The sequence below is a fragment of the Capra hircus genome, chromosome 3 (genome assembly GCF_001704415.2).
Source record: "Capra hircus breed San Clemente chromosome 3, ASM170441v1, whole genome shotgun sequence".
NCBI classification, from domain to species: domain Eukaryota; kingdom Metazoa; phylum Chordata; class Mammalia; order Artiodactyla; family Bovidae; genus Capra; species Capra hircus.
The window spans coordinates 39115038-39142469 of record NC_030810.1 but is presented as its reverse complement, the minus strand read 5'-3'; the positions used below and the strand labels follow the sequence as shown (position 1 = coordinate 39142469).

At 45.2% G+C, this 27432-nt stretch overlaps 1 protein-coding gene across 1 annotated transcript in view; it reads right to left on the bottom strand.

The window, feature by feature from the left end:
- Positions 1-27228, bottom strand: part of ROR1 (receptor tyrosine kinase like orphan receptor 1) — a 457516-nt gene extending 430288 nt beyond the window's left edge. The window contains exon 1 of the mRNA XM_018045108.1: positions 26549-27228. Coding sequence (XP_017900597.1) covers positions 26549-26639 — 91 coding nt within the window. The 5' untranslated portion in view covers positions 26640-27228. The remainder of the gene's footprint in view (positions 1-26548) is intronic.

Sequence of the window (27432 nt, the reverse complement as noted above, 5' to 3'; positions counted from 1 at the left end):
GTGAATACAGTGAGGATCCCAGATGCCATGCCCTCCAGACTCTGCCAGTCTTTGACTACCACGGCAGGAACACAGGAAAATTTCCAGCTCTCTACTCAACAACCCTGCACATTCTACCACCAGACCGACAAGCCACAAAGTCTAGCACAGCAGATATAAACCTGGCTGATAGCCAGGACACCTGAATTCTAGTACTGTATCTATTCATCACTACCTCAAGGTAGGAATGAATCAAGTCACCATACCACTGTGAGCCTCAGTTTCCTTATCCATAAATTTATTAGCAGATACCTAAGCTCCTTTCTTATGTAAGGCACAATGCCTAGTATTGAGAAAGGTCTCAATGTTAGTTATTTTCATCATCTTGTTATCAACTATTATTCTCTATTCCAGTAGTTCCCACTGGTTTCAAGCAGGAAGACTCCTTTTAATGTAAAAAATCATGGAGACTCCCTCTCCCATCTAGTAGATTTAACATTTAGTATCAATTAATTGGGCTTCCCTGGTGGTTCAGACAGTAAAGAATCTGCCTGCAATGCGGGAGACCCAGGTTCAATCCCTGAGTCAGGAAGATTCCCTGGAGAAGGGGAATGGCTACCCACTCCAGTATTCTTCCTTGGAGAATTCCACGGACAGAGAGGAGCCTGGTTGGCTACAGTCCATGGGGTCGCAAGAGTTGGACACGACTGAGCGACTGACTGATCAATTAATTAGGAAAACATAGAATATCAGAAAGTCACTGATATTTATCAGAATATGAATTTATTTTCAGTTCATCAAAGCAACATGCATGTATATTTGAAAATGTGAAATATTATTTTGCAATCATTGATGGTGCTTGATCCTCAGAACCTTCTGATGATTCTGAGGACCTGAGCTGAACACTGTGCCACCTGCCAGCTCAGAAGGCCCAGGCCATTGCCAACCACACCTTCAATCACCTTGGCTTCCCAGCTCCTCTTCCCCTCTCTCACTGCTCTTACTATACTGCCAACATCTAAAACATAAGGCAAAAGAGAAACGTATATATAGCTTCGGAAGCTGAATATATAGCTATTTGCCCATGTTTCTGCCTTTAAATCTTTTTAATAGAGTACACTTTAGCAGGGCAAGAGTGCCTGGCTCAGTCCTAAATAAATTCTTCATAAGTGTGTTTTACTACATATTAGGGAAAAAAACAAAATACTAGAATATTAGAGTAGGGATCATTCTTTAAAGCAATGCTTTAAACTTTAATTTTCATACAGATCACCTGAAGGTCTTGTTAGAATGCAGATTCTGATCAAACAGATTTGGAAAGGAGCCTTAGGCTCTCCATTTCTACCGAACCAGCTCCCAGGTGATGGAGATGCTGCTGGTCTCCAATCCCACTGCTCTGCAGAAAAGAACTTGAGAATCAGAAAAGGCAAAGGTCTCATCTGCTGTCACACAGCTTGTTAAAGGCAGGGTTAGGAAATGAGTGCAAGGTTGTTGACTTTTAGGCCAGAGCTCTTCGGCTATGCCCTAATATCATCCTTTCTCTCTCCTCAAAACAAAGTTTCTGGAACAACAACAAAAAAAAAAAACCCCTCATCTTCTTTTCCCATGAAACAGAACATACACACACAGATAAATAAATACACACACACCCCCCCTAGAGAACAGAAGCTAAATTGTAGTCTCTCCCTCAGTTTCTAGCACAAGGTCTTACAAACAAAGATACTCAAAATCATGTGTCAGTGGATTAATCTCAGGGGAGGTGTGGGGGGAGGGCATATTCTAATTAGAGTAATGTCTACTTTTTCCCCCCTTTTTGATTTCTATAAGGAGACACATCTCCAAAATTGTCTGTACCTATATGCTAAGTTTTCCCTAGAGGTACTTTTCTAAATTAAAAATTAATTGGCTGGGAGAAAGTTCAAAACAAGCTATTATTCTAGATCAATATTTAGGGAGGAAATAAGGGGTTTTTATCCCATTACCAGCAGGGATTTATGTTCCTGAACATCCTTTACACTGGACCATTGAAGACACGTGAAGTGTTTGAAGAGTTGCACTTAGCAGCCCAAGTGTTCAAACAGGATGGCTTCAAAGCCTCCCTCGCCCTCCCACCATTCAGAAATCACTCCCAAGTCTTCTGGGGTTTTCTACTGTATTTTAACAATCTTAAGAGCTCAAGGAAGCTTGCTCCATGAAATTAGTTAGCAGAAGCCCAAGTACATAGTAGGTCCATGAAAGTGTCACATCCCCACCTGGAGTCACACGTTCGCCAGGTTTTCAACAGAACTTTGTCTAAAAGGATAGAAAACAACCTCAAAGGGAAGAAAAATTGGCAGCATTTCAGCTGTCTCACATTTTGATTATATTCTACCACTTGGTTAAAATTAACAACTTTAGTGCAAATACTTTGGGTTTGGGTCTTGCCGCACTTCAGAAACCAAGAGGACAGAAAGGTAACACTGAAAGAAATAACTCATGTTCCCCTTTGCAAAAGGAGACATCAGCAAGTTCTAGAGCTGAAAGAGCCCCTCTCAGTGGAGTTTCTGATGGTTTCTAAGCAGAGGAATGTAATCCATCAGCCCGCTGGGGCTCTGGCCTGGCTGCCGCCCCTTCCACTCAACCTTCCTGAACCTGCCCTTTCGACCACAAGCTCCCCTTCCCCACGTGCAGGGCTCTGGCTCCCCTTCACTGCACCACATCCAGTCATTCCCTGTGTGCTGATGGATCTGCACGCGCAGGCAGCCACATGACAGCCAATTACAGCCTCGTCTACGGCCCACCACATAACATTCATATTTATCTTAAGGCACAGATCAACACAGATTCTCATGTATTTGCATGTCTCTCTGCATCTCTGCTGCCCAGCTGATCCCACTGTCCAGGAGCCCCTAGAAAACAGATCATGTTTTGGTTCGATGCATCCCTAGGGGCCAGCACAATCCCTGATATGTGGTCAGTTCAGTTCAGTCGATCAGTCCTATCCAACTCTTTGCAACCTGATGGACTGCAGCACACTAGGCCTCCCTGTCCATCACCAACTCCCGGAGTTGACACAAACAAGTCCATTCAGTCAGTGATGCCATCCAACCATCTCATCCTCTGTAGTCCCCTTCTCCTCCTGCCTTCAATCTTTCCCAGCATCAGGGTCTCTTCAAATGAGTCAGCTCTTCGCATCAGGCGGCCAAAGTATTGGAGTTTCAGCTTCAGCAGCACTCCTTCCAATGAATATTCAGGGCTAATTTCCTTTAAGATGGACTGGTTTGATCTCCTTGCAGTCCAAGGGACTCTCAAGAGTCTTCTCCAACACCACAGTTCAAAAGCATCAATTCTTTGGCACTCAACTTTCTTTAGAGTCCAACTCTTCACATCCATACATGACTACTAAAAAAACCATAGCTTTGGCTGATGAACCTTTGTCGGCAAAGTAATGTCTCTGCTTTTTAATATGCTGTCTAGGTTGGTCATAGCTTTTCTTCCAAGGAGTAAGCATCTTTTAATTTCATTGCTGCAGTCACCACCTGCAGTGATTTTGGAGCTAAAGAAAATAAAGTCTTCCACTGTTTACATTATTACCCCATCTATATGCTATAAAGTAATGGTACCAGAAGCCATGATCTTTGTTTCCTGAATGTTGAGCTTTAAGCCAGCTTTTTCACTCTCCTCTTTCACTTTCATCAAGAGGCTCTTTAGTTCGTCTTCTCTTTCTGCCATAAGGGTGGTATCATCTGCATGTGAGGTTATTGCTATTTCTCCCAGTAATCTTGATTCCAGCTTGTGCTTATCCAGCGTGGCATTTCACATGATGTACTCTTCATATAAGTTAAATAAGCATGGTGACAATATGCAGCCTTGACATACTCCTTTCCTGATTTGGAACCAATCTGTTGTTCCATGTCCAGCTCTAGCTGTTGCTTCTTGTCCTGCATACAGATTCCTCAGGAGGTAGGTCAGGTGGTCTGGTAGTCCCATCTCTTGAAAATTTTCCACAGTTTGTTGTGATCCACATAGTCAAGGGCTTTGATGTAGTCAATAAAGCAGAAGTAGATGTTTTTCTGGAACTCTTGTGCTTTTTCAAAGTTCCAACGTATATTGGCAATTTGATCTCTGGTTCCTCTGCCTTTTCTAAATCCAGCTTGAACATCTAGAAGTTCATGGTTCATGTACTGTTGAAGCCAAGCTTGGAGAATTTTGAGCATTACTTTGCTAACGTGTGAGATGAGTGCAATTGTGCGGTTGTTTGAGCATTCTTTAGCATTGCCTTTCTTTGGGACTGGAATGAAAACACCTTTTCCAGTCCTATGGCCACTGCTGAGTTTCCCACATTTGCTGGCATATTAAGCAGAGCACATTCACAGCATCATCTTTTAGGATCTGAAATAGCTCAACTGGAATTCCATCACCTCCACTAGCTTTGTTCGTAGTGATGCCCACTTGACTTCACATTCCAGGATATCTGGCTCTAGGTGAATGATCACACCATCATGATTATCTGAGTCATAAAGATCTTTTTTGTATAGTTCTTCCGTGTTTTCTTGCCATCTCTTCTTAATATCTTCTGCTTCTGTTAGGTCCATACCATTTCTGTCCTTTATTGTGCCCATATTTGCATGAAATGTTCCCTTGGTAGGTATCTCTAATTTTCTTTAAGAGATCTCTAGTCTTTCCCATTTTTTTCATCTATTTCCTAGCACTGATCACTGAGGAAAGCTTTCTTATCTCTCCTTGCTATTCTTTGGAACTCTGCATTCAGATGGGTATATCTTTCCTTTTCTCCTTTGCCTTTCACTTCTCTTTTCTCAGCTATTTGTGAAGCCTCCTCAGACAACCATTTTGCCTTTTTGCACTTCTTTTTCTTGGGGATAATCTTGATCACTGCCTCCTGTACAATGTCATGAACCTCTGACCATAGTTCTTCAGGCACTCTATCAGATCTAATCCCTTGAATCTATTTGTCATTTCCACTTTTAGGTCATACCTGAATGGTCTAGGGTTTTCCCTACTTTCTCCAATTTCAGTCTGAATTTAGCAATAAGGAGTTCATAATCTGAGCCACAGTCAGCTCCCAGTCTTGTTTTTGCTGACTATATAGAGCTTATCCATCTTTGGCTGCAAAGAATATAATCAATCTGATTTCATGGAGCCTGCAGGCTCCTCTGTCCATGGAATTCTCCAGGCAAGAACACTGGAGTGGGTTGCCATTCCCTTCTCCAGGGGATCTTCCCAACCCAGGGCTCAAACCCCAGGCTCCCTCATTGCCGGCAGATTCTTTACTGTCTGAGCCACCAGGGAAGCCCAGCCACCTTATTTTATAGATAAGGAAATTCAGTTTGACCTTCAAGTGATGTGGTGCCCAGTTAGTGGTCCAGTGGACAGAGCCCCTCTAGACTGACATCTGTTGCAGACCTACCCCAGTCCCTTCAGCCCAGGTAACAGGACTCATAGGCCACCACCCCATCCGGCAGAGGAGACTGGTTCATTCGTCGCCCAGTGCTAGAGGCAGGGAAAACCAAGTCCCACTCCAGACTCCTGCACTGAGGAATTCTATGGAGTTCATTCTGAGCAACATCAGTGGGGGCCTCAGGCTCCTCACCTTTAACATGGCAACCTGACCTCAGAGTTATTGTGTGTTCAGTATCTGCCAGGGGTCTGGGAGCTTTATCTGCATTCATCCTCACCAAAGGTAATGAGGTAGATATCATTAGCACCCCAAGTTTACAGATGGGGAAACTGGGGCTTTGAGGTTTGTCCCAAGGTCAGTCAGCTAAACTGGTTTACCGGACTCCTAGGTCAGTATTTTGACTCTGTCTCATTTCACTTTCTCAGGGGCCCCTTCAACTATAAGAAGCTGTGACAGGGAGCAAGGCCTTCTTGGGGGCACACAGGAAGCTCACCCCCATGAATCCTGTCCCAGCGATCAGCCTTTGCCCTCACCTAATTGTGTTAGCAGCAGGCAGCTCCGCCTAATCCTAGATGCACACAGTGAGAGACAGCATTCTTTCCCCGGGGGCTCCGCCTCTGCTAAGATTAAACACCATCCCCAGGAGGCTGTTATCCCAACCACAGGGAAGGACGCATCCCAGCCAAGATGGAGCTTATCGCAGGAAGCCACCGCCACGCTGGGGAAACAAAACGCAGACCCAATGGCTCGGGTCTGATCACAGGCACTGGGTGTTGTGCCAGACGGATGGGCACATGCCTGCCAGGTGTCAGCAGGTGACAATGAAGCAGCCACAACCTCGGCATTTTCTGGAGGTGCCAGGTGGTGGAGCAGCCAGCACTCAGATTAGAGATCACGTCCTGAGCATGTCTTAAGAGCATTCCTGATAACAAACACTACTGTTTCCCCAGAATCCTGCACTGTGCCCGGAGCAGCATAGGTATTCCATCGGTTGACAGACAAATGAACTTACTGTCCCACCACCACCGGAGCGGAAGAAAAGCAGTCCTCTCCAGAAATAAAAGAGAGCTCACCGGCAATTATTCGATAAGCCCCTTTACCTCAGGTATCCATTCGCCTGTTGTTCAGTCGCTCAGTCACGTCCAGCTCTTCTGCAGCCCCGTGGACCTTAGGCCGCCAGGTTCCTCTGTCCATGGGATTTCCCAGGCAAAAATACCAGAGTGGGTTGCCATTTCCTTCTCCAGGGGTCTTCCACATGCAGGTATCACACCCTAGTGTGATAGGGTATGTCTAGCCTGCGTCTCCTAAATTAGAGGCAGATTCTTTACTGCTGAGCCACTGGGGAAGCCCTGTTCGATAGCCCCAAATAATAATACCCATTTCTCCAAATCCACTGGCATTTATTCATCACACAGGACTCTCTAACAAAGGCACAGAGTACTTTTTAAAGGTACAGTTATTTCCATTCAGTTCAGTTGCGTCCAACTCTTTGTGACCCCATGGACTGCAGCATACCAGACCTCCCTGTCCATCACCAAGGCCCGGAGTTGACACAAACTCATGTCCATTGAGTCGGTGATGCCATCCAACCGCCTCATCCTCTCGTCCCCTTCTCCTCCTGCCTTCAATCTTTCCCAGGATCAGGGTCTTTTCCAAAAATCAGCTCTTCCATCAGGTGGCCACAGAGTATTGGAGTTTCAGCCTAAGCATCAGTCCTTCCACAATGAATATTCAGGACTGATTTCCTTTAGGATGGACTGGTTTGATCTCCTTGCAGCCCAAGGGACTCTCCAGAGTCTTGTCCAACACCACAGTTCAAAAGTATCAATTCTTCAGTGCTCAGCTTTCTTTATAGTCCAACTCCCACATCCATAGATGATTATGGAAAATCCATAGCTTTGACTAGATGGACCTTAGTCAGCAAAGTAATGCCTCTGCTTTTTAATATGCTATCTAGGTTGGTCATAGCTTTTCTTCCAAGGAGCAAACGTCTTTTAATTTCATGGCTGCAGTCACCATCTACAGTGATTTTGGAGCCCAAGAAAATAAAGTCTGTCACTGTTTCCATTGTTTCACTATCTATTTCCCATGAAGTGATGGGACCGGATGTCATGATCTTCATTTTCTGAATGTTGAATTTTAAGCCAGCTTTTCACTCTCCCCTTTCACTTTCATCAAAAGGCTCTTTAGTTCTTCTTCACTTTCTGCCATAAGGGTGGTGTCATCTGCGTACCTGAGGTTATTGCTATTTCTACCAGTAATCTTGATTCCAGCTTGTGCTTCATCCAGCATGGCATTTCACATGACGTACTCTACATAAAAGTTATATAATCAGGGTGACAACATACAGCCTTGACGGACTTCTTTCCCTCTTTGGAACCAGTCTATTGTTCCATGTCCAGTTCTAACTGTTGCTTCTTGTCCTGCATACAGATTTCTCAAGAGGCAGGTCAGGTGGTCTGGTATTCCCATCCCCTTAAGAATTTTCCACAGTTTCTTGTGATCCACACAGTCAAAGGCTTTGGCGTAGTCAGTAAAGCAGAAGTGGATATTTTCCTAGAGCTCTCTTGCTTTTTCTATGATACAACAGATATTGACAATTTGATCTCTGGTTCCTCTGCCTTTTCTAAATCCAGCTTGAACATCTGGAAGTTCACGGTTCACAGACTGTTGAAGCCAGGCTTGGAGTATTTTGAGCATTACTTTGCTAATGTGTGAGATGAGTGCAACTGTGCGGTAGTTTGAACGTTCTTTGGCATTGCCTTTCTTTGGGATTGGAATGAAAACTGACCTTCTCCAGTCCTGTGGCCGTGGCTGAGTTTTCCAAATTTGCTGGCATATGGAGTGCAGCACTTTAACTGCATCATCTTTTAGGATTTGAAATAGCTCAAGTGGAATTCCATTACTTCCACTAGCTTTGTTCATAGTGATCCTTCTTAAGGCCCATGTAGTGATTCTTCCTAAGGCCCACAGTTATTTAAAGTCACTTATTTAAAACTTACTGAGCACCTACTATCTACACAATGCAAAATCAGAGAAAACTTCCAGAAAATTCTAGGCTTGGGGATGACAGGGAGCCTAGTATTATGGAAGAGAGTAGATCAGGAGTTCTAAGACCTCAGAAAATTTCTTTAAAACAAAGGTGAGAAGCCTCGCCACCAACTTCACTACATACTTCCTTATCTTTCAGAAAAAAAGTGAAAGTCACTCAGTCCTGTCCAACTCATCGCAACCCCATGTACTATACATTTCATGGAATTCTCCAGGCCAGAATACTGAAGTAGGTAGCTGTTCCCTTCTCCGGGGGATGTTCCCAACCCAGGGATCGAACTCAGGTCTCCCACATTGGAGGTGGATTCCTTACCAGCTGAGCTACTAGGGTGTTCATTGGAAGGACTGATGTTGAAGCTGAAACTCCAGTACTTTGGCCACTTGATGCGAAGAGCTGACTCATTTGAAAAGACCCTGATGCTAGGAAAGATTGAGGGCAGGAGGAGAAGGGGACAAGAGAGGATGAGATGGTTGGATGGCATCACCGACTCAATGGATATGGGTTTGAGTGAACTCTGGGAGTTGGTGATGGACAGGGAGGCCTGGCATGCTGCGGTTCATGGGGTCGCAAAGAGTCGGACATGACTGAGTAACTGAACTGAATTGAACCAGGGAATCCCTAATCTTTCAGAAAAAATGCCTGTGAATTTTACCGGGTACTGTAATTGATTCACCATCAAAGACATCAGCAGAAAATATTTCAGGAAAATAACAGGAGAAATTATGTAAGTTGCAAACTTCCAGTTCTCTCTCATTCACTCTCTTTTCAAGAGACAAGGAAGGAGAATTGGTGTTCTAATAATAATAAAGGAACATTTTCATGGTGCTTTGCAATTCATAACATCCTTTCACCTGGATTTCTCAATATATATATAACCATCCTCTGAGATTTTATCAGCCCATCATACAGATCAGGAAATTGAGGCCCAGAGAAGTTAAGGAACTTGCCCAAGATTGCACAGCCGATGAGTGGCAGGCCAGGCTCAAATCCAGACTTTTCTCTCCAAACCATGCAGTCTTCCCTCTGTGCAGGGCTGCTTCATACACTCTCATATAGAAGAGAGCTATTTCTTCTCCCCCAGTTATCTGAATGCTTGACTTGTAAATGATGCTTTAGTTTTCTCATCTATGTAATGGGTATAACAATAGGGCATTCCTAATGCAGTCGTTGTGAGGATTAAGTGCTACTTGACTATTGCCTGGCACACAAATGTTACTAGTAGTAATAAATGCAGTTGCAGTTAGATTGTAAATTCAGAGCATACTTCCATTTCAAGGCGTTTATACTCTCCTTTATACTTGGTCCCCTCCTGGAAGACATCCCCTCCCCCACATACAGAGCCACAGTGCTCAGTCCTTCACCTCCTGCAGGACTCTGTTCAAGAGACACTTTATCACAGAGCCCTCCCTAACCCTATACAACAGAGCCCACTCCACCCCATCAATCTCCACATCACAAGTTCTTTTACTGTTTCATTTTTCTGAGCACTTACTCTCATTCATTTATTTTCAGAACTCCTCCCTGAGTAGGGTCTTTGTTTTACTCTGTTTCACCTCTGGCATCTAAAAATATGTGAGTCACATATTTGTTGTGTGAATAAAGGAAGCCTCCTGGATCCATTGCCAAGAAACAGAGATCAACTCTTGCTTGCTATCTGACTCTTCAATCTCAGATAAGACTGTAAAGTTTACAAAATATTTTTACATCCTTCATCTCCTTTAATCTTCCATAATCTTCAGGGAAGGAGTTATAATCCCCACTGCAGAGTTAAGAAACTGAGACCCCAGATCTCAGAGCAGAGCAACCCCCTGGAGAGGCAGAGTCCTGAGCTGGCTCTGGAACCCTATCGCCACCAGGCACTCAGATGTCGGGGGTCACAGGCTCCCTCTGAGTTGTTTTGTCCCTGATAGAGCCACTGAGGTTCCCAGGGAAGCGCTGGCTTAGAGAGAGATACGGGCCTCGGAAATGGTTTTTATCCCTTAGTCAAGCACCAGATATCATGGAAGGTAGATCTTTGTGAACACATTTGTCAAAATAAACCCACCCGTTATTATCAATAGTATAAAAAATGTCTTATGGGTTATTGTTTTAAGGCCTTCCAGGCACATGTTTTCCAGGGGAGCACCCCCCACCGAGACACCTTTCCTGATTCTCTAAAATCCAACCCGGTACTTTGCTTCACTGCTCTATCCTCCACACTTGCAGGACTTGTGCCTGGACCTCACTGCACAGCATCACCTTGCTCGTGCTTCCACAAGGTCAGCTCCCCCAGGAGTGCCTTTCGAGTGCCTGTGGACCACCTACCCCCCAGAGTGCCACCAACAAAGCAAGACAAAAAGCAGCCCCTCTTCTTCACCACTGCCTCAAGCCCTAAGAACTCAACTAAATTTGTTAAGCTCTCTGTTCTCTCTTCTGCTCCTAGCCTGAAGCACATGGTCGTAGGGATTTTTTAAAAAAGGTGCTGTGGGAAAATGCAAAGACACAAGGGCCTGTCTGGCCATATTTGCATACAAATTGGTTGTGAGTTGAAAATTCAGAGAATTGTTTTCTCCCTCTGCTTGCTAAGAGGGAGCAAGAGCTCCCTGGAGATATTTCCCTAGGAATGAGAACTTCCAAATTTCCTGAAGAAAGAGAGGGGTGAGCAGAAGGAAAAGAAAAGGGACTGGGGAGGGAGAAGGATGCTCAGAATCACTGGTGGCCCTCCCGGCCCTGACCTCAGGCATGGTGCCCTCTCCCGTGCGGCAGGGCACCAGTATTTCCACATCTTCTCTCAAACAGAATAGACAGGAAAGAAGAGAAAGAGGAGGACCTGAAGGGAAATTTTAATTTGCTGCCAATTAAGGGCAGAGTGACCCTAATTTATAGCAGCAGAACTCAGAGTTATCACAGATTTTCCATCTTGGGAAAACAGCTCCGCTCTCAGCTGCTCACTGCTCCCCTGCAAACAGAGCCCACAGCACGTTTAATTGAGTCCAGATTGGCTTTTTACGGGGGTGAGATTCCTCATCTTTTGGAAAAGATAGCCTTGAGATTTTCAGTTGTTCAAAGATGCATTTTCAAATTGCCAGAGAGTAACAGTAAAGCCAACTGGAATGATCCCAGTCTGTAGGAAGGAAGGACAAAGCCGAGTAAAAGTAAGGAGAGTTGTTTGGTTGGCCACCAGGCATTGTACTGCCTGTGATCCAGACTCAAGCCTTATTCTAAGGTGCATCCAACCCAGTGAAGTAGGAGATACCACAAAATAATAACTGCACAAATATATGTGTGTGCATGCTAAGCTGCTTCAGTTGTGTCCAACTTTGTGCAACCTTATGGACTGCAACCTGCCAGACTCCTCTGTCCATGGGATTCTCCAGGCCAGAATACTAGAGTGGGTTGCCATGCCCTCCTCCAGGGGGTCTCCCCCACCCAGGGATCAAACCCGTGTCTCTTACATCTAACCTGTACTGGCAGGCGAGTTCTTTACTACTAGCACCACCTAGGAAGTCTGCACAAATAAATATTTAATTACAAATCATAATCGTGAGTATTTTTAAATACAGGGTGCTATGAAAGCCAGTAGGTGGGAACCCAACCTAGTCTGGCCAGTCAGGGAAGTGACATTTAAGTCAAACCAAAGGACTGGGAGCCGACAGGCTGGGGAACGATGTCCCCGTGGGAGGAAACAGCCATGGAAAAGTCACTGTGTACAAAGGTAAGACATGAGATAGGGCAGCACCCAGACTGGGAAGACCTGCCTGAAAGTTCCATCAGAGCCTCCCTGATCACAGTTTGGTGATGCCTCCACTCTTCCCCTTCCCCACTTCATTGTTTTAGGTCAGTCTTTAGGTCTTACTTTCCTATTGCCCCAAGAACTCTGAATTTCCTTCTGAATACCATATATCTCTTCCTTTGGCCCCCTTTGCCATGGACACACTTTCCCTTTGACCTTGTGCATTTTCAAAAATGCTCAGAGGTTTTCAGTATGCCTTGGGTGCTGCCCAACCCCAGCAGAGGAAAGTGTGTGGGCATCCCCGCTGGCCTCAACCACTTAAGACACAGCATACTGGAGAAAACAAATTAATATTGGCTCTCCATCTCAGATGCCACCTCCTTTAGAAACCCCTGCCAGTAATTCCAAACAATTCATACCTCTCTCCTCCTTGATCTACAAAACTTACATGTGCACGTTCTCAAGGCACTTAATTACACTGAATTTTGCATTCACTCAACACATATTTGGTGATTTTCTATCAAGGAAAATATGCTCAACTAGATAGTTCTTAATTAACAAAGACTGACTCCCTGCTCATAGAGAAGTAGGTAGAATGGAAAGTGGCTCATTATATGACAATGGGGAAGTTCTTTAACACCTCTGTTTTCTCTTGGGAATAAAGACTGACCTCCTTTTATGAATACACATGTATGGAAAACACTATCAGAAGCTATCTCTGAGGGATACGAGTATGGGGAATTTTGTCTTCACATTGCATTTCTGCTTTTGTTTTTAGTGGACATAATTTCTCATGAGGAAAAAGGCATTCAAACCACTTTTCTTTTAGGTTAAGAAAACAATACCACTTCATTTTGTTGTAAGAATTAGTGAGATATGATATGTGCATGGTCAGGACACAATAGCCTCCCCCAGAGCAGAGTCTATGGGCTCTGAACAGAAACTGGGGAGAGATGGAGGAGAGACTGGATCCTTGCCATACCTCTCAGTAGTACCCCCTCCAGAGATCAAAGTCATTCTCTCCTACATACCAGCTTCTTTCTGGAGCAGAGACATGGCCAAGGGCATCTCTCAGCTTCCCTGCCCTAAAATGGCTGCCCCTATGTCCCAGAATGGCCTATAATTAGCCCATCATAGTGAGGCTGGGGGCAGGGTTATGACTGGCAGTCTTCCCATAACAAGGCTGGAGAGTGGGCAAAAGCAGTTTCTTTTCCCAGCAGATAAAGGGGGCAGAAGGAGGAAGCTTAATTCAGGGCAACACTTTTATAAAGACGAAACAATAGGATTCCACTACAAAATACAAAATGCCTTGCCAACTGTGTCACCCCATAGTAGATGCTCAATAAATGATAGTGACTATTATTACACCATTAACATGGAGGTTTGGGCTAAATCGGAATAAATGAGCATGACTTAGGAGAGCTGTGTGGGAACGCTGGCTGAATATGAGAGCACTGGGGAAAGACAGACAGAAAAGTGAATTCCTGAGTGTGGGAGCATCAGGGGTTGAAAAATAGGATTTCGGGGAGGAGAGATGGAGAAAGGGAAGAACTTCAGCCGGATGTGGGGAGGGGTGGTGTTAACTACACAGATTCTAGAGGCTGCGTGACTGAGAAACCACTCTACACAAAGATCAGGACAGTGAGGTCTGATTCAATGAGTTAGTCTCAAACCGTGTGGGGATATCAATCTTGCCTAACAAAAACAGTAAACTTCCTACTGAAGAGGATCCTGTCATATATTTCTCCTGTATCCGCTTTAGTTGCTAAACAAATATTTATCCAAATGGAATCGCCTATGACTTCCTGGGAGTTTATACAGGATGTGTCACTTGGCATGTAAGGAACTGTGGCTCCCAGGTCCCTTCTGTCCTTCTCTCCTCTACATCAACACTTAGCAGACAGACCCACTGGCCTGTTTGATTCTGTGAGTCTGGGGGAATCTACTTTCACTAACATCCCAGACTGGTTAAGAAACTTTCTAAACTTGAGTCCTGAGGCTGAGAGCTGGGAGGGTTATTGATAAAACATTTTGACCATTTCATCCCTATATGTACATATGTGTGTGTATATATATATACATACACACACACACCCACATATATATAGTTTTAATCCCAACACAAAGATGAAATCTGACAAGCACTCCTTAAAGAAAAAATCAAGTTGCAGCCAGTGTAAGGGAGCAATGCCCTACTTTCATCTTGGGAAGGGAAACCAAGCAGTGTTGGAAGTGCTGGACTCTCTCCGCCCCTTGACTGACTACTTGCAGGGCAGTTGGATTTGGTGCCTTGCTGACAGCTGGGGAGAACTCAGCATGCTCAGCTCAACTCAGCTCCTCCCTTGCTCAGTAGCGGGGAGAGAGGCCATTTATCAGTGGCCCTTGGGAAGCCCCCATTGCAGGTTCTGACATTCAAGACTATCTGGCCACAGACAAAGCCCTCCATTCCTCGGCTCAGGGACACCGGATGTGAGTGGGCAGAGCATGCTGTGAGCAGCATAGAGAAAGAGAGGGTAACTCACCGGTAGATTAAGAACATCATCAAACATTGTTGCTGCTTATTGTCAATCAGTCTACTGCTAATATCAAAACAGGCAATATTTTGCGACTAAAAGTTCCTGTATAACACCCAGCAGTTCTCTGAAGGGAGGCAGTAAAGAGCCACCGTGGAACTAAGCACCACTTTCTTAAGGCACGGGTCTCAGAGGAGTCCGTGTGAGAAAAGCTAACTTCCATCACACTGAACATTCAGGTGGGAAAAGAAAACCAACCAACCCTCTGCAGGGAGTATGAAAATTCCGTACAAACTATGACTACATTGGTGTGAAATTCAAGAGGTAAGGATATAATAATCTCTCTTGTGGAGAAAAAGTAAAGTAGTTGTCTTGATAGATGCCTAATCCCATCAGGAAATGATGTCAGTTTCCCTGGAAGAACAGATAGGAGCCTTTCCAGGAACTTTAGGATTTCAGGCAACAGGATCTGTTCTTACCTTGGGATGTTCAACCTTCACAAGGCTTAAGAAAGTCCCTGTCCTTGAGTAATATTTATATAGCTATAACCTAAAAGTTCTAGGTGCTAGGAAGGTCTGCCCCAGAGATGGTTATATCATAAAAGAAAGGCTCTGAGGTTTAGAAGTTTTGCTCTATCACATCCTGGGAAAATCTCAAAGGAGGCAGTGCACCCTCATTCTCTCCATTTAATTCATGGGAGTAACTGCAAACACATACTAAACACCACCCAGGCACTGTATGTGCACTTCCGGGGGTCCTCCCCACCCTGTGCAAGTGGGCACCCTTAAGCTTCCCATATTATAGTTGAGGAAGCTGTCTCGGGGAGGTCAAGTCATTTGCTGACCTGGCAGAAAAGTGTTGAGCCTAGTTTCACAAGACCTTTTGATGCCAAATCCCTTCTATTACTGGCTCCACTGCACGCTGCAACCGCCAACCACTTAGGAAACTTCTTTTTAAGTAACTTCTCTCAGTCTATTTGCAAGTGAACTTTCTTAAATTACAGGGATCTTAGCTCAAGGCTCCACCTACAAATGACTCACAATTGTTTCCAAAATGAACAGCGGATTTGTGGAGAATCAGGCAAATTCATTTACTGATGAAACTGCAGTGACAATACGCCAACATCAGTCTCACAGGGTCACAAATTCCAGTCTCTTAATTTTTGGTCACACCATGCGGCTCTCTAGTTCCCCTACCAGGGATCAAACTCTAGCCCTTGGCAGTAAAAGCTCAGAATCCTAACCACTAGGACTGCCAAGAAATTCCCCCAGTTACTTAGGGCATAAACCACTAAAAGCCCAAAGTTAAAGAGCCTGGGTTTCAGACAGACTCCACCAGCTGTAGCGACCTTAGGTGAGGTGCCAGCCTTATAGGCCTAATGTTAAAAGGGAGAGAGAGAAAGATAGAAAGCTAAAGAAAGAAATCTTGTTTTATTAGATTATTTGAAAAATTAACGGTAATATATAGGAAATAGTTTCGTAAGCTGCAAAGCCCTATACACATGGAAGATTCAATTATGATTATTTTGACTCAGCTATTTGGCTGGGTCTTACGGAGAATCTCAAACATCAGAGTTTTTTTTTAAATGATGTGCAAATTGACATAATGATTAAGGACCAAGCCCCAGACTCAGGATAACTATTTTCAAATCCTGGCTCTCCCACTTAACTTGCTATTTGATCTTGATCAAATTACTTACCTTCTCTATACCTCAGTTTTCTCATCTGGAAAATGGAACTAATAATTACTGCCTACCTCACTAAGTTGCCCTGAAGACAATACAAGTTAAAATACTCAAAGAACTTAAAATAGCTCTTGGTACACAGGATGTTTGATGTGTATTAGTCTACTAGCATGATGTTTATCACACAGACAAGAGGTAGACTAGGGTTTAAAAGCCTTCATTACAAAACAAAACTGCTGCAGCAGAGGCAATAAGATACAGGATACTTTTGACCAGCAACCCAGCAATGTACTGGATTTTTTACTCTCTGGGACGCCCTTTTATAGAGAAAAATAAGTCATCAGGCTTCCAGTAAAACCCCACTTCTTCCTCCCTTCCCCTTCTGTCTTCCTACACAAACAAACATAAAGGCACCACTCAAAGCCCTCTCTCCTCTTCCTTACTCTTCCATCCCTGAAGATCAGCTTCATCCCAGGGTGAAGGTCCAGGTGAAGAAGGCTGGACGGTCTGGGCAAGTCCCTGGAGACCAGGGCAGCGGCAGGATGTCCAGCTTTTCTCCTCCACGCTCCATCTCAATCCTTCCATCCTTCCCGGCTCATATCACACCCCATTTCCTCCCAAAAGACTTCTCGGCACTCTGCATCTGTAATTGCCAACTCTGTATTTGCTGGCTGCATAATTATTACACAAGTACCTATTTTATTGCTCCTAAAAGGTAACCTCCCCAAGGGCTAGTCACAGTTCTTCTAGAATCCCCACAGTGCTGAGTACGGTGCTCCAGACAGACATCGTATGTATGCCATAAATAATTGGGGAAGGGGTTGAATTCACTGGAAGGAGCCCAGACTCCTTGCTAAGGGGTCAGATGCAAACCAAGCCTGAGCCTTTACTCCTCTTCCCAAGCTCATGGCAGACGCTGCCATCAGATCACAGCATTCCCTCCCAGAGACCCTGGAAGAAACCACAGCATCCTTTTCAACACTGCACCACAGGCCGCCAATACAAGTTGACTGGAAAGATTAACTCTTTTTGCCTTCTCTGCTTCCTAGGCATTTCCTTAACTGAGACTCTATAGCACTGGGACCTCACCACTATTACCATAACCACCATACTCTATTGAACAGAGCTGTTGACCTGTCTGCCTCCAGTAGACCAGGCTTTCAAACTTTTAATCATGAGAGCTCAATAATAACCCAAATTAGCATATACCAAACTGAAGCTAAAGTTTCCCCAAACAATATTCATCTGATTAACGTAATGCACTCTGATATATCCCTATTATATTCCTTTCTAAAATACTGATTCAGACTCACAAAACTCATCTCACGGTGCACTATGGTTTACAACTATATTCATATGATAGATACACTGTGCTTAGCCACTCAGTCGTGTCCAACTCTTTGTGAGCCTGGGGATTGTAGCCTGCCAGGATCCTCTGTTCATGGGGATTCTCCAGGCAAGAATACTGCAGTGGGTAGCCATTTCATCGTCCAGGGGATCTTCTCAACCCAGGGATCAAACCCAGGTCTACCACATTGCAAGCAGATTCTTTACCATCTGAGACACCAGGGAAGCCTGGTATGATAGATAGATATAAAATATTAGTTCTATAAATAATGTTCCTTAAGATAACATTGTGCAGTGCTGTGCTTAGTTGCTCAGTTGTGTCTGACTCTTTGTGACCCCATGAACTGTAGCCCGCCAGGTACTTCTGTCCCTGGGGATTTTCCAGGCAAGAATTCTAGAGTGGGTTGCCATGCCCTCCTCCAGGGGATCTTCCCAGCCCAGGTATTGAATCCAGGCCTCCTGCATTGCCGGTGGATTCATTACCAGTTGAGCTACCAGGGAAGCGCAGCTGTAACTAATAATCCCTAACATCGTAGCCTTCATGCAACAGAAGTTCATTTCTTGCTCACCTAAACAGGTGCAGACTGGTGGGTAGCTTGCACTGGGCAGTCATTAAGGGTGGATTCCAAGCCATTTGCATCTTGTGGTATCTTTAACACATGACTTCTGGAGTTTCCACGTTCAAGGTCATAGTAATCCTGCCTGGGAAGCTTTTTATGTGTCAGGTGTACAAGTGACACTCATTGCCTTCCATCTCTTTCCATTGGCTAATATTTAGTCACATGGCCTTACAATTGCAAGGGACCTGAGAAATGTAGTCTAGCCATGTGCCCAGGAAGAGATGAAACAGATCTGATGACTAGCTAGAAATCTCTGCCAAAGACCTGCCGTCTGAAAAATTCTCCAAGGGAAGGACCTAGCCTTACTCCCATTTATATCTCTAGTGACTAGCAAAATATTTGGCTCAGAGTAAGCGCATGGAAAATGTACGGTCAGAGAATGAATGGAGAGCATGGTAGGTCCTGGCCAGAGCTCCGGAAGTGTTATGGTTCATGATTAGGCTTCCCGATTCTCTCCAAACTCACACCTGTGCAAATCCCCTCCCCTGCCCAAAGCAGACCTCAATCTGAAAATCTGGATTAAGGCAGGTGGGGAAGATACCAGAGAAACTGTCAGCTGAGCATTCAGGATGCTGAGCATCTTCTACACATTATCTCATTGCATCCTCACAATAAGCCCCTGAAGGACATGGATTTCTCCCTCTGACCCTTCAGTTCCCTAAGTAAGAATTAACATCCTCTACCCCTATGTTCCCGGAGCACTTTTTCCACAGTTCTTTCCTATACTAAGTCCTTTACAACAAATGAGTTTCATTCTGAGAGCACATTCATAAGTCCAATTTGTTCCTAAGTCCAATAAAGCTAGCCTAGGTACCCAACTAACGCAATTGGCTACAGAGTACTATACTGTAACTGTCTTATAGTACTTTTCACACAAATAGCACATAAAAAACAAACACAAAAAAATTAAAACATTTATAATCTTGCAGTACAGTACCTTGAAAAAAACAGCAGTACAGTACAACAGCTGGCATATAGGGGCACATTGTTTGAAAGTTTGCAACTTGAAGGTTCATATGCAGGGGGGTTACTATAATTCATGAATGGGGGAGCTAGTTGACATGCGGAAGCACATATCTATTCACCCTGCCTCTCCAATTACACTTCAAGGATAATGGAAACAGCAGACACTTGAGGGTCAAAATACCTAGGATCAAATGCCAAACCCAGCTAAGAGTTGTATGAGGCTAGCTAAGACGCTTACCACAATATTTGAGCCTTGACTTCCTTATCTGAGAAATGGGATCAGAAGTCCAACATCAAAGGGATGCTGGAACATATAAACCCAATACCAATAAAGAACTATGCCTAGCACATAGTAGGTTCTTTAAAAAGTAAGACTGTCCCTCCTTCTTCTCTCCTTGAGAACAGGGATAAAGTTTTATCCCTGAGCACTAACACTGTATCTTGCATATAATAAATATATAACGAATGTTAACTGAAATGCACTGAATGACCAGCGCTTTACTGCTGAAAAATTCAAGTAAAACACACAAACCCGGTGTGAATCTTTAGAAATCCTTTTATCTCCCCTCCCCCTTCCCACACATTTCACTGCTCTTTTCTCTTTGGGAAACGTGAACTTCTTTTTCTCGTACTCAGAAATTTTAAATGGCTAACAGAGCACCTCAGGATTCTTTCCTCTGGCCATTATCCTTCTCTTTCAAGTTGTGCTCAGCAAGATTATTTGGATATTGGAGCTAAAAACGGTCAGATTACAAGCAGAGGGCCCTGAAATGTAACATTCCCCATTGCAGGATTCTGGAATTACACCAAGCACCAGGGAGGGCTTGCTCTTCCCCAAAGAGCTCACTGTTCTGAAAAAAGTCTTTGTTTTAAGGCTTTGCGAAGCTGCCCTGTGGCATCTCCTCCGGGATCGCTAGCACTAGTGTGGGACTGCTCACATCTAGAGTATCTACATGCTCTCTGTAAAACTGAACATTCAAGAGTTCTACCATCTTGTAAAAACGGCTGCTGAGTCTTGGTTTATCTCACAGCATAATGATCATTGTTTTGGAACCACTTGTTCTGAATTCTCCAGCAAGCCGCTGCTAATAATAGCAGCTAACACAGGTTTACTAGGCTTTGTATCAGTTATCTCCTCTAATGCTCACAGAAACCCTACAAGGTGGATATTACTGTTATCCCCATTTTGCAGAGAAAGAAACAGAGACTCAGAAGGTCAAAGAACTTTGCCCAAGGTCACAGAGCCAGCAAGCAGCAAAGCCCCAATTCAAACCCTAGTCTCTCACGTTCCAACCCCATTCCGTTTCTGTTACTCCACACCACCTCTTTAAATGGCTATAAAAGAAGGTCCTTTCTGTATAGAAATACTTGAAAAAATAAACAGTTTGGACTGGTTGATCTTTAGGTCCCTTCCCCCTCTTAAAAGAGAAATCTATGGTTCTATGGAGAGAAGGAAAAGAAAAAAAAAGGAAATGTAAGGAGGCCAAACATTATGAGGCTTGGCTTATCAGTATTTAATAACAGCTTTTGGATCAAAACTCTACAGAACCTTATTTATGGTCAGACAGTTACTGTTAAGCAGAACCTTTTTATACAACCTTTTCATCTGAGGATATTGTAGCCTTCTACTGCCTTTCTATTAGTGAGAGATGGGGTGTGAAATTTGCTGGCCCTGCCAACATTATCCCATTAAATTATCTGCCCTCTTTCAATGTAATTCACTCAGGGGCACCAGTTTGAGCCTCAGGCCCTGTGGCTGTCCGTGCCTGGGCGATCTGAGTGGGAGGTGTGAAGGAAAAAGCTCAGGCGGTAGTAGCACCCCATGACATAACATCAATCCACGTTTCACTGCTTTACCAAAATAAAGTGGATGCCACAATTATACCATTCCTAAACAAACTGAAAACCCCAACCAAGCTTACTGCAACAAAGAGAGAGCCTTTTTACTGCTGTTTATTTTTATTTTGTATTCGTTAGCTTTTTAGATATTCCTGGCATGCAAGTCAGGCTCCGTGTAACAAGCAGCTGCATTTAGTTAAGGATTTCGAAGAGTTCCCCCCACCCCATTATCCTCCCCCCACCGCCCACTTAAACTCCAGAGAAATTTCTCAGACTCAAAGAAGGCTATTCCTTTCTCTTCGTCTGTCTACAGCACAGTCTCTCCTGACACACCTCGGGGATTAGGTAAGGCCAGGCTGAGGCTCTTGTGTCAAGAAAGAGACCTCGGAGACTTGAGTGTTTCCCAGCTGGGGCTGGATTTGCAAGGGTCTGATTCACATCGGGAACTTGGAGCCGGCAAGCCAGCTCTCCCACCAGAGAACATTCTAATAAATCACCCCTGTTCAGCCTACACCCCAAGTTGTACACCACGATGCAAATACAGGCACTTCATCAAAATACATCTCATCGCTGGTTGGAAGGAACTGCCAGACACACTCCTCAAACCGCATCCAAGTTGCAGTTCATTACAATGATATAATTCCTCTTGATCAGAGGTGCAGACCATCTGAGGCCCTTCCGGTCTATCTCTGAATTACAGCAGGTCTGGCTTGGGGAACTCCAGCATAGGAAGGAAAACTGAAATTGGCTGTCTCCAATCATTTCTTATGGGCTTCTCTGATGGCTCAGCGGGTAAAGAATCTGCCTGCAATGCAGGAGACACAGAAGACATGGGTTTGATCCCTGGGTCAGGAAGATCCCCTGGAGGAACAAATGTCAACCCCCTCCAGTATTCTTGCCTGGAAAATACCATGGGCAGAGGAGCCTGGTGGGCTATAGCACATGGGGGTTGTAAAGAGCCAGGCACAAGTACAATCATTTCTTAAAACTCCTAGATACGGCTAAAAAAAATGTTCCTTTGCTACTCTCAGAATACCTAGGGGAATGGCCCCTTTGGCAACCACATAACATAAAAGGAGTGTAAATTTTAAGACTTAAAGCAGGAAAGACTGTCCAGGGCAGCAGTTAGATAAGAGCATGAACTCTTAGGGTCTGTAAGGCCAGCAAGGCCATTTCCTAGCCATGTGACCTTAACAAAGCAATTTAACCTCTCTATGCCTAAATCAAAATGAGCTGATTACACTACCTTCCTCATGGGGTTGTTGTGAGGATTCAGTGAGTTAATACTTGCAAAATGCTTAGAATGGTGACTGGTCTATTGTAAGGATTATGCAAGTGTTTGTTAAATAAATTGTATAAACAGAGGCATCTCGGAATGCTTGGGTTCAGGGAAATACATTCCTAGTTGAGGTCAAAGGATTTGGCACCATTCATCAGCTTCTCTCAGGCCCAATAACAGCCGGCCTGGTGGGAGAGAAAGAGGAAAGTGAGACAAGATAGAGGCCCCACAGATTGTACAGATGTGGGCTAATGCCCAGGGGCCCCCATCACCCGGCAATCCCTTGCAACATACCCAGGAAGGCAACTCATTGCCCCGGGCATCAAACACTCCAAATCAACGCTCCTATCTTTGGGGGTTATAGTTTTCTTTAAAAGTCAGATTATAGCTAGAAACATACAACCATAAAAATTCACATTAAATTTTGTGTATTATTTCTGGGGGTTTGCATAGCCTTAACTTCAGGTACCCCAATTGAAGACCCTCTAGTCTGGGTGCCCTTCTCCAGTATTTGCCTTACATGGTTTCACTTAGATCTCATACACTCAGATAGGGCTCAGAAAAACTAATCACCATACCCAGTAAGTATAAGAGAAAAGATTCAAACCCATTCTGGGTCTGTTAACTCCAACACCTGTGCTCATAACGACTAAGCCACACTGTTAAGTTCTACCACACTCTCATATTAGAAGATGAGAAAAGAAAAGGAAAAATCCTTGAAAATATGCCATATTGCATTTTTACTAGGAAAAGCAAATTATACCACTTTAAAATTATACAACTTTACATACGCCCAAGGAGATTATTCTCCATTCATTCAACAAAAATCTATGGCCCACCCTTACTATATACGTATATACGTCATTTATATAGATATACATATATGTATGTAAATATATATATATTTATATATACACAGGTGGCTATTCCAGGTGGCTAAGTGGTAAAGAATCGCCTGCCAATGCAGGAGACGCAGGAGACATGAGTTCAATCCCTGGGTCCGAAAGATGCCATGGAGAAGGAAATGGCTACCCACTCTAGTATTCATGCCTAGAAAAACCCCTGGACAGCGGAGCCTGGCAGGCTACAGTCCATGGGGTTGCAATGAGTTGGACACGACTGAGTAACTGAGCACACACATATATATACATATAGTCTACAAAGCCCTCCATTCTCCATAGGATGGTGGGTAAAATTTTCAGAATTATTTTAAATACGGTATGTGGTCACCACCAAACCACAGCCAATTTGGACACTAATGGATGCAAGTGACACACCATTTAGAAACTTTCAAGTCTAATTTGAGGCCTATGCTCACCATGTAGGAGATGGAGAAGAAAATACAGACCAAAGTTTAGTCTGTAAAAGGACTCCTAACCAAATATCAGGAAGATAATCCCAGGTATCAGAATAGCAATACAGCCATAAGGAAACGGAATTGATATTAGAAATTAAATATTCCCGACACACTGCCAGAGGCAGTGGGACCACACCATTTGTCAACTAGGCCGCAATGTGGCTCCCCCAGGGAGATCTTCAGGTGTCTCCAATAATGATGGGGCTGAATAGCTTGGTCCCCGGTGTTTTCACTAGCAAGCTAACAGTCTCATTGCCCTCGAGAGACTCTGATTCTAGAAGCAGACAGAACAGCCACCTACTAAAACAGCTTTGGAAAGTTTACAAAATGACAGCAAACAGTAGCAGGCCACCACCCTCTGACTCCAAGCAGCCAAACCACAGAATCTATAAGACTCTGAGAGGCTAGAGTGGGTTCTAAATGCTCTGAACTCTGGGTACAATTATCAAGGCTTCAGTTTCTTAGAGAGTTTTAGCTCTGGATTGGTAAGAGGTCCATGGGGAGAAAACAAAGAACAGACAGAAAAAAATAAATGTAAAGGTTTGCACTTCTGGCTAACAAAAGGGAGAAGTGATGGGAGAAATGCTGAGCATTTTTTAAAATAAATAAATGAAACATATTTCCCTTTAGGCTGATTTCCTAAGCCTCTGGCTGAGTTACCTTGAGAATCTTGGATCAGACAAGAGTAAATCTGAGTTCCAGTAGATCTGTCCCCAGAGAAAAGATCAAGCATTCACAGAAATGGAAAGGGATTTATTAGACAATAAATAAGACAGTAATAACGGATTTTAGCTCATTACTGAAGAGCTCAGGATAGACAATACTGTTTTTTAAAAAAAAAGATAAATTTTAATGGGAGAAAAAGAAAATTTTAATTCATACACATTGAGGTTCCACAGAAATGGGACCTAAGAAGTGGCAACTTTTATACTTTTTAGAGAAAGAAACAATAAATTTGTGAGAAATTTTAAGTTTTTTAAGCTTGCAGACAGTTAAGATAGAATTTGGGTGACTGCTTATAAAATTGTCTTACAATTTTGTTACAATGATTACAGTGGCTACATTACAATTGTCTACAATGATCACAAAATGATTGTCTGGACATTTACTTGAAGGTAGATTAAGAAGGAAAGGTACCCCATGTCCTCTCCTTGGTTCTTCCCCTTCCCCATGATCTAAAAGCATCAATTGCTGAAAGGTTATACAGAAGGAAAGGAGTAGACAGAGGATATAACTGAAATTGTCAAGGCCCCAAACTACAAGCCTTGCCTTTGCTAGAATCACCCCGGTTATCTCCACCTCAATTCCCCCTGACATCACGACTGTTTACAATGTTGTAGGCAGTATGGCCCATTTTTTACTTTTCACCCAGGTGTGTGGCATGGAACCAGATGTTTGGCATCAAGGAAGCAAACATCCATGTGACCAGGCTGTTTACATTTCATTAGGATTTTTCATCAGGAAGGTGCACTCCCTGCTGATGTACATCTTAATTACGATTAGGAGCTGTATTTACCCCGGAGGAGTCTCCAGATTAGCACAACCACACTATAGGATCAGTTTCAGAATCATCTTTGGAAACTGTGGTTCCCACTTCCCCAAAGTCATCTCCAAGAAATCAAAATTCACACAAAACTTCCTTCCAGATTGTTTTTCTACTACGAAAAAATATTAGCTAGATTTTAGTCCAAACTAATTCTGCAGCCATAGTCCATGTAGGGAACAGATCTCTTCCCCTCAACTGCTAAATAGCCCAGAGCCTTTTTTCTCCCTAAAAGCACAGCGTTAACTTAAAAATGAAAGATGCATGATAAAAGAGCATAGGTTGGGGCTGGGAGGAAGGGAGGGAAGAATTCAGGGGCTCCAGCACTCCCTCAAGGGATGCATGTTAAAAGTGAGGCCCAAGACCCTGGAGACTTTAATCAACTTTCCCCCTCCAACCTCTAAAGAATGAATCGGTTGTCTCCACAGGCGCAGCCCGGCTCTTCCCTCTCATTGTGTACCGGCTCAGACTCAGCAAGGATCCCAGCTTCCCGCAGCGAACTAAGACGCCGGAGCTTTCGGTAAAGTCTTTCTCTAACTGTTGCGATTGTCTTTGGAGATTACCAAAATCAAGTATGCATTAGCTGGCTTTTCCCCTCTTGTTCGTAACACACACACACACACACACACACACACACACACACGTGCACCTAGGAGCTGCAGGCCGCCTCTGACAGCACATTTTGCACAAAGTGGCGGCGCCGGCAGGGCACACGTTGTGGCCTCCATCGTGACCCTCCAGAAGCCCGGCGAATCGGGCACCGTGGAGAGGCGAGGCCGCCCGAGCCCCAGGAGGACAGAGCTTTTGTTTGGGTCGGTCTGCGGACGACACAGACTCTCGCAGGCACCCCTGAGAATACAAACTCCCTTGTGGACCACGCTCTCCAGGACCGCTGCGATTTGGGAGCAGGATGGACTTGAACAAAGTTGAAGCGCATTTAGGGGTCCAACGAGAGATGGGGAGACGAAAAGCATCCCGCCCCACGAACCCCAACTCTTCCACGCTTCCTGTCAGCGCTGACAACTGAGGCTGGGCGCAGGGAAAAAAGTCCCGGGCGCACCTCCGCCCCGCATCGAGGTTCGCGGGTGAATCCTCGCCTGTCTCCCCGGCGCCTGGGGTCGCGCTGGAGAGTCACCCTATGGGACGCCGGCCGCCCCCCGAGGCGCGCGCGGAGCTTCCCGTCTACCCAGTGCCGGACGAACCGGCTGGAGGTTGGCCGGGGCCGAACGGGCCAGCAAACTGGCGGATGCGCCTCTTACCTTGGGCAGTGGCCCCGCGCGCCGCCAGCAGCAGCGCGGCCAACAGCGCCAGGAGCGGCGGGCGCGCCCCGCGGCGGCGCGGCCGGTGCATTCCTCCTCTCTCGGCGGCGGCGGCGGCGGCTCTCAGGCCGCGCGCAGAACATCCACGGGTTCTGCCCGGGGTCCCAGCCACCTCGTCCCGGTCGCTCACCCTGCAGGATGCCAGGGGCGTCTGCGAAGTTCTTTGTCCGTCTAACCTGCTCCTTCGCTTTCGCCCGGCCGCTGAGGACCCCGTAAGCGCGGTCCCTCCCCAGCCCTCTGGCTGCAGCCTCGCCGCGGCCGGACAGTCAGTTCAGTCGCGGGTTGTCGGGGTCGCACTCGCGGAGGGCGAGTCTCGCCCGCGCGTACTCTGAAAACAGCGCGCCCTACGCCCGGGGGCTGCCGTCCCGGGGCTCCCTCCGTGGCGACCGCGGCGGCTCCTCCCGCTCTGCGCGCTGGCTCTCTTGCACTCAGCCTCCCTCAACTTGTCACTTTCCACCAACTCTCCAGCCCAGCGCCTGGGCCCCGACCAATGGCAGAGGCGGACCCCAGGCCGGCGACCCAGCGCCCTCTGCTGCCGCCTTTCAACACCCGCACCCTCCGGACGTCCCGAGAGTTGTTGTTCCCGCGCCTCCAGCAAGCCCACCTCCCCTCCCCCACGACACCTCAAACCTGCAGCCCGAATTGAGCAGCGGGGGCGGGGGGGCGGGGGGGGGAGGACCTCGGGGCCACTTGACAGAAAGGGAAACCGAGGCTCAGGGAAGTTTATCTGGCTCGCAAACCTGTAGCTGAATGACTTAGGAGTCCCAGATAGTAGCGATCTCAGCTTTTTCCTCTGTTAGCTATGTAACCCTGGGTAATAGAAC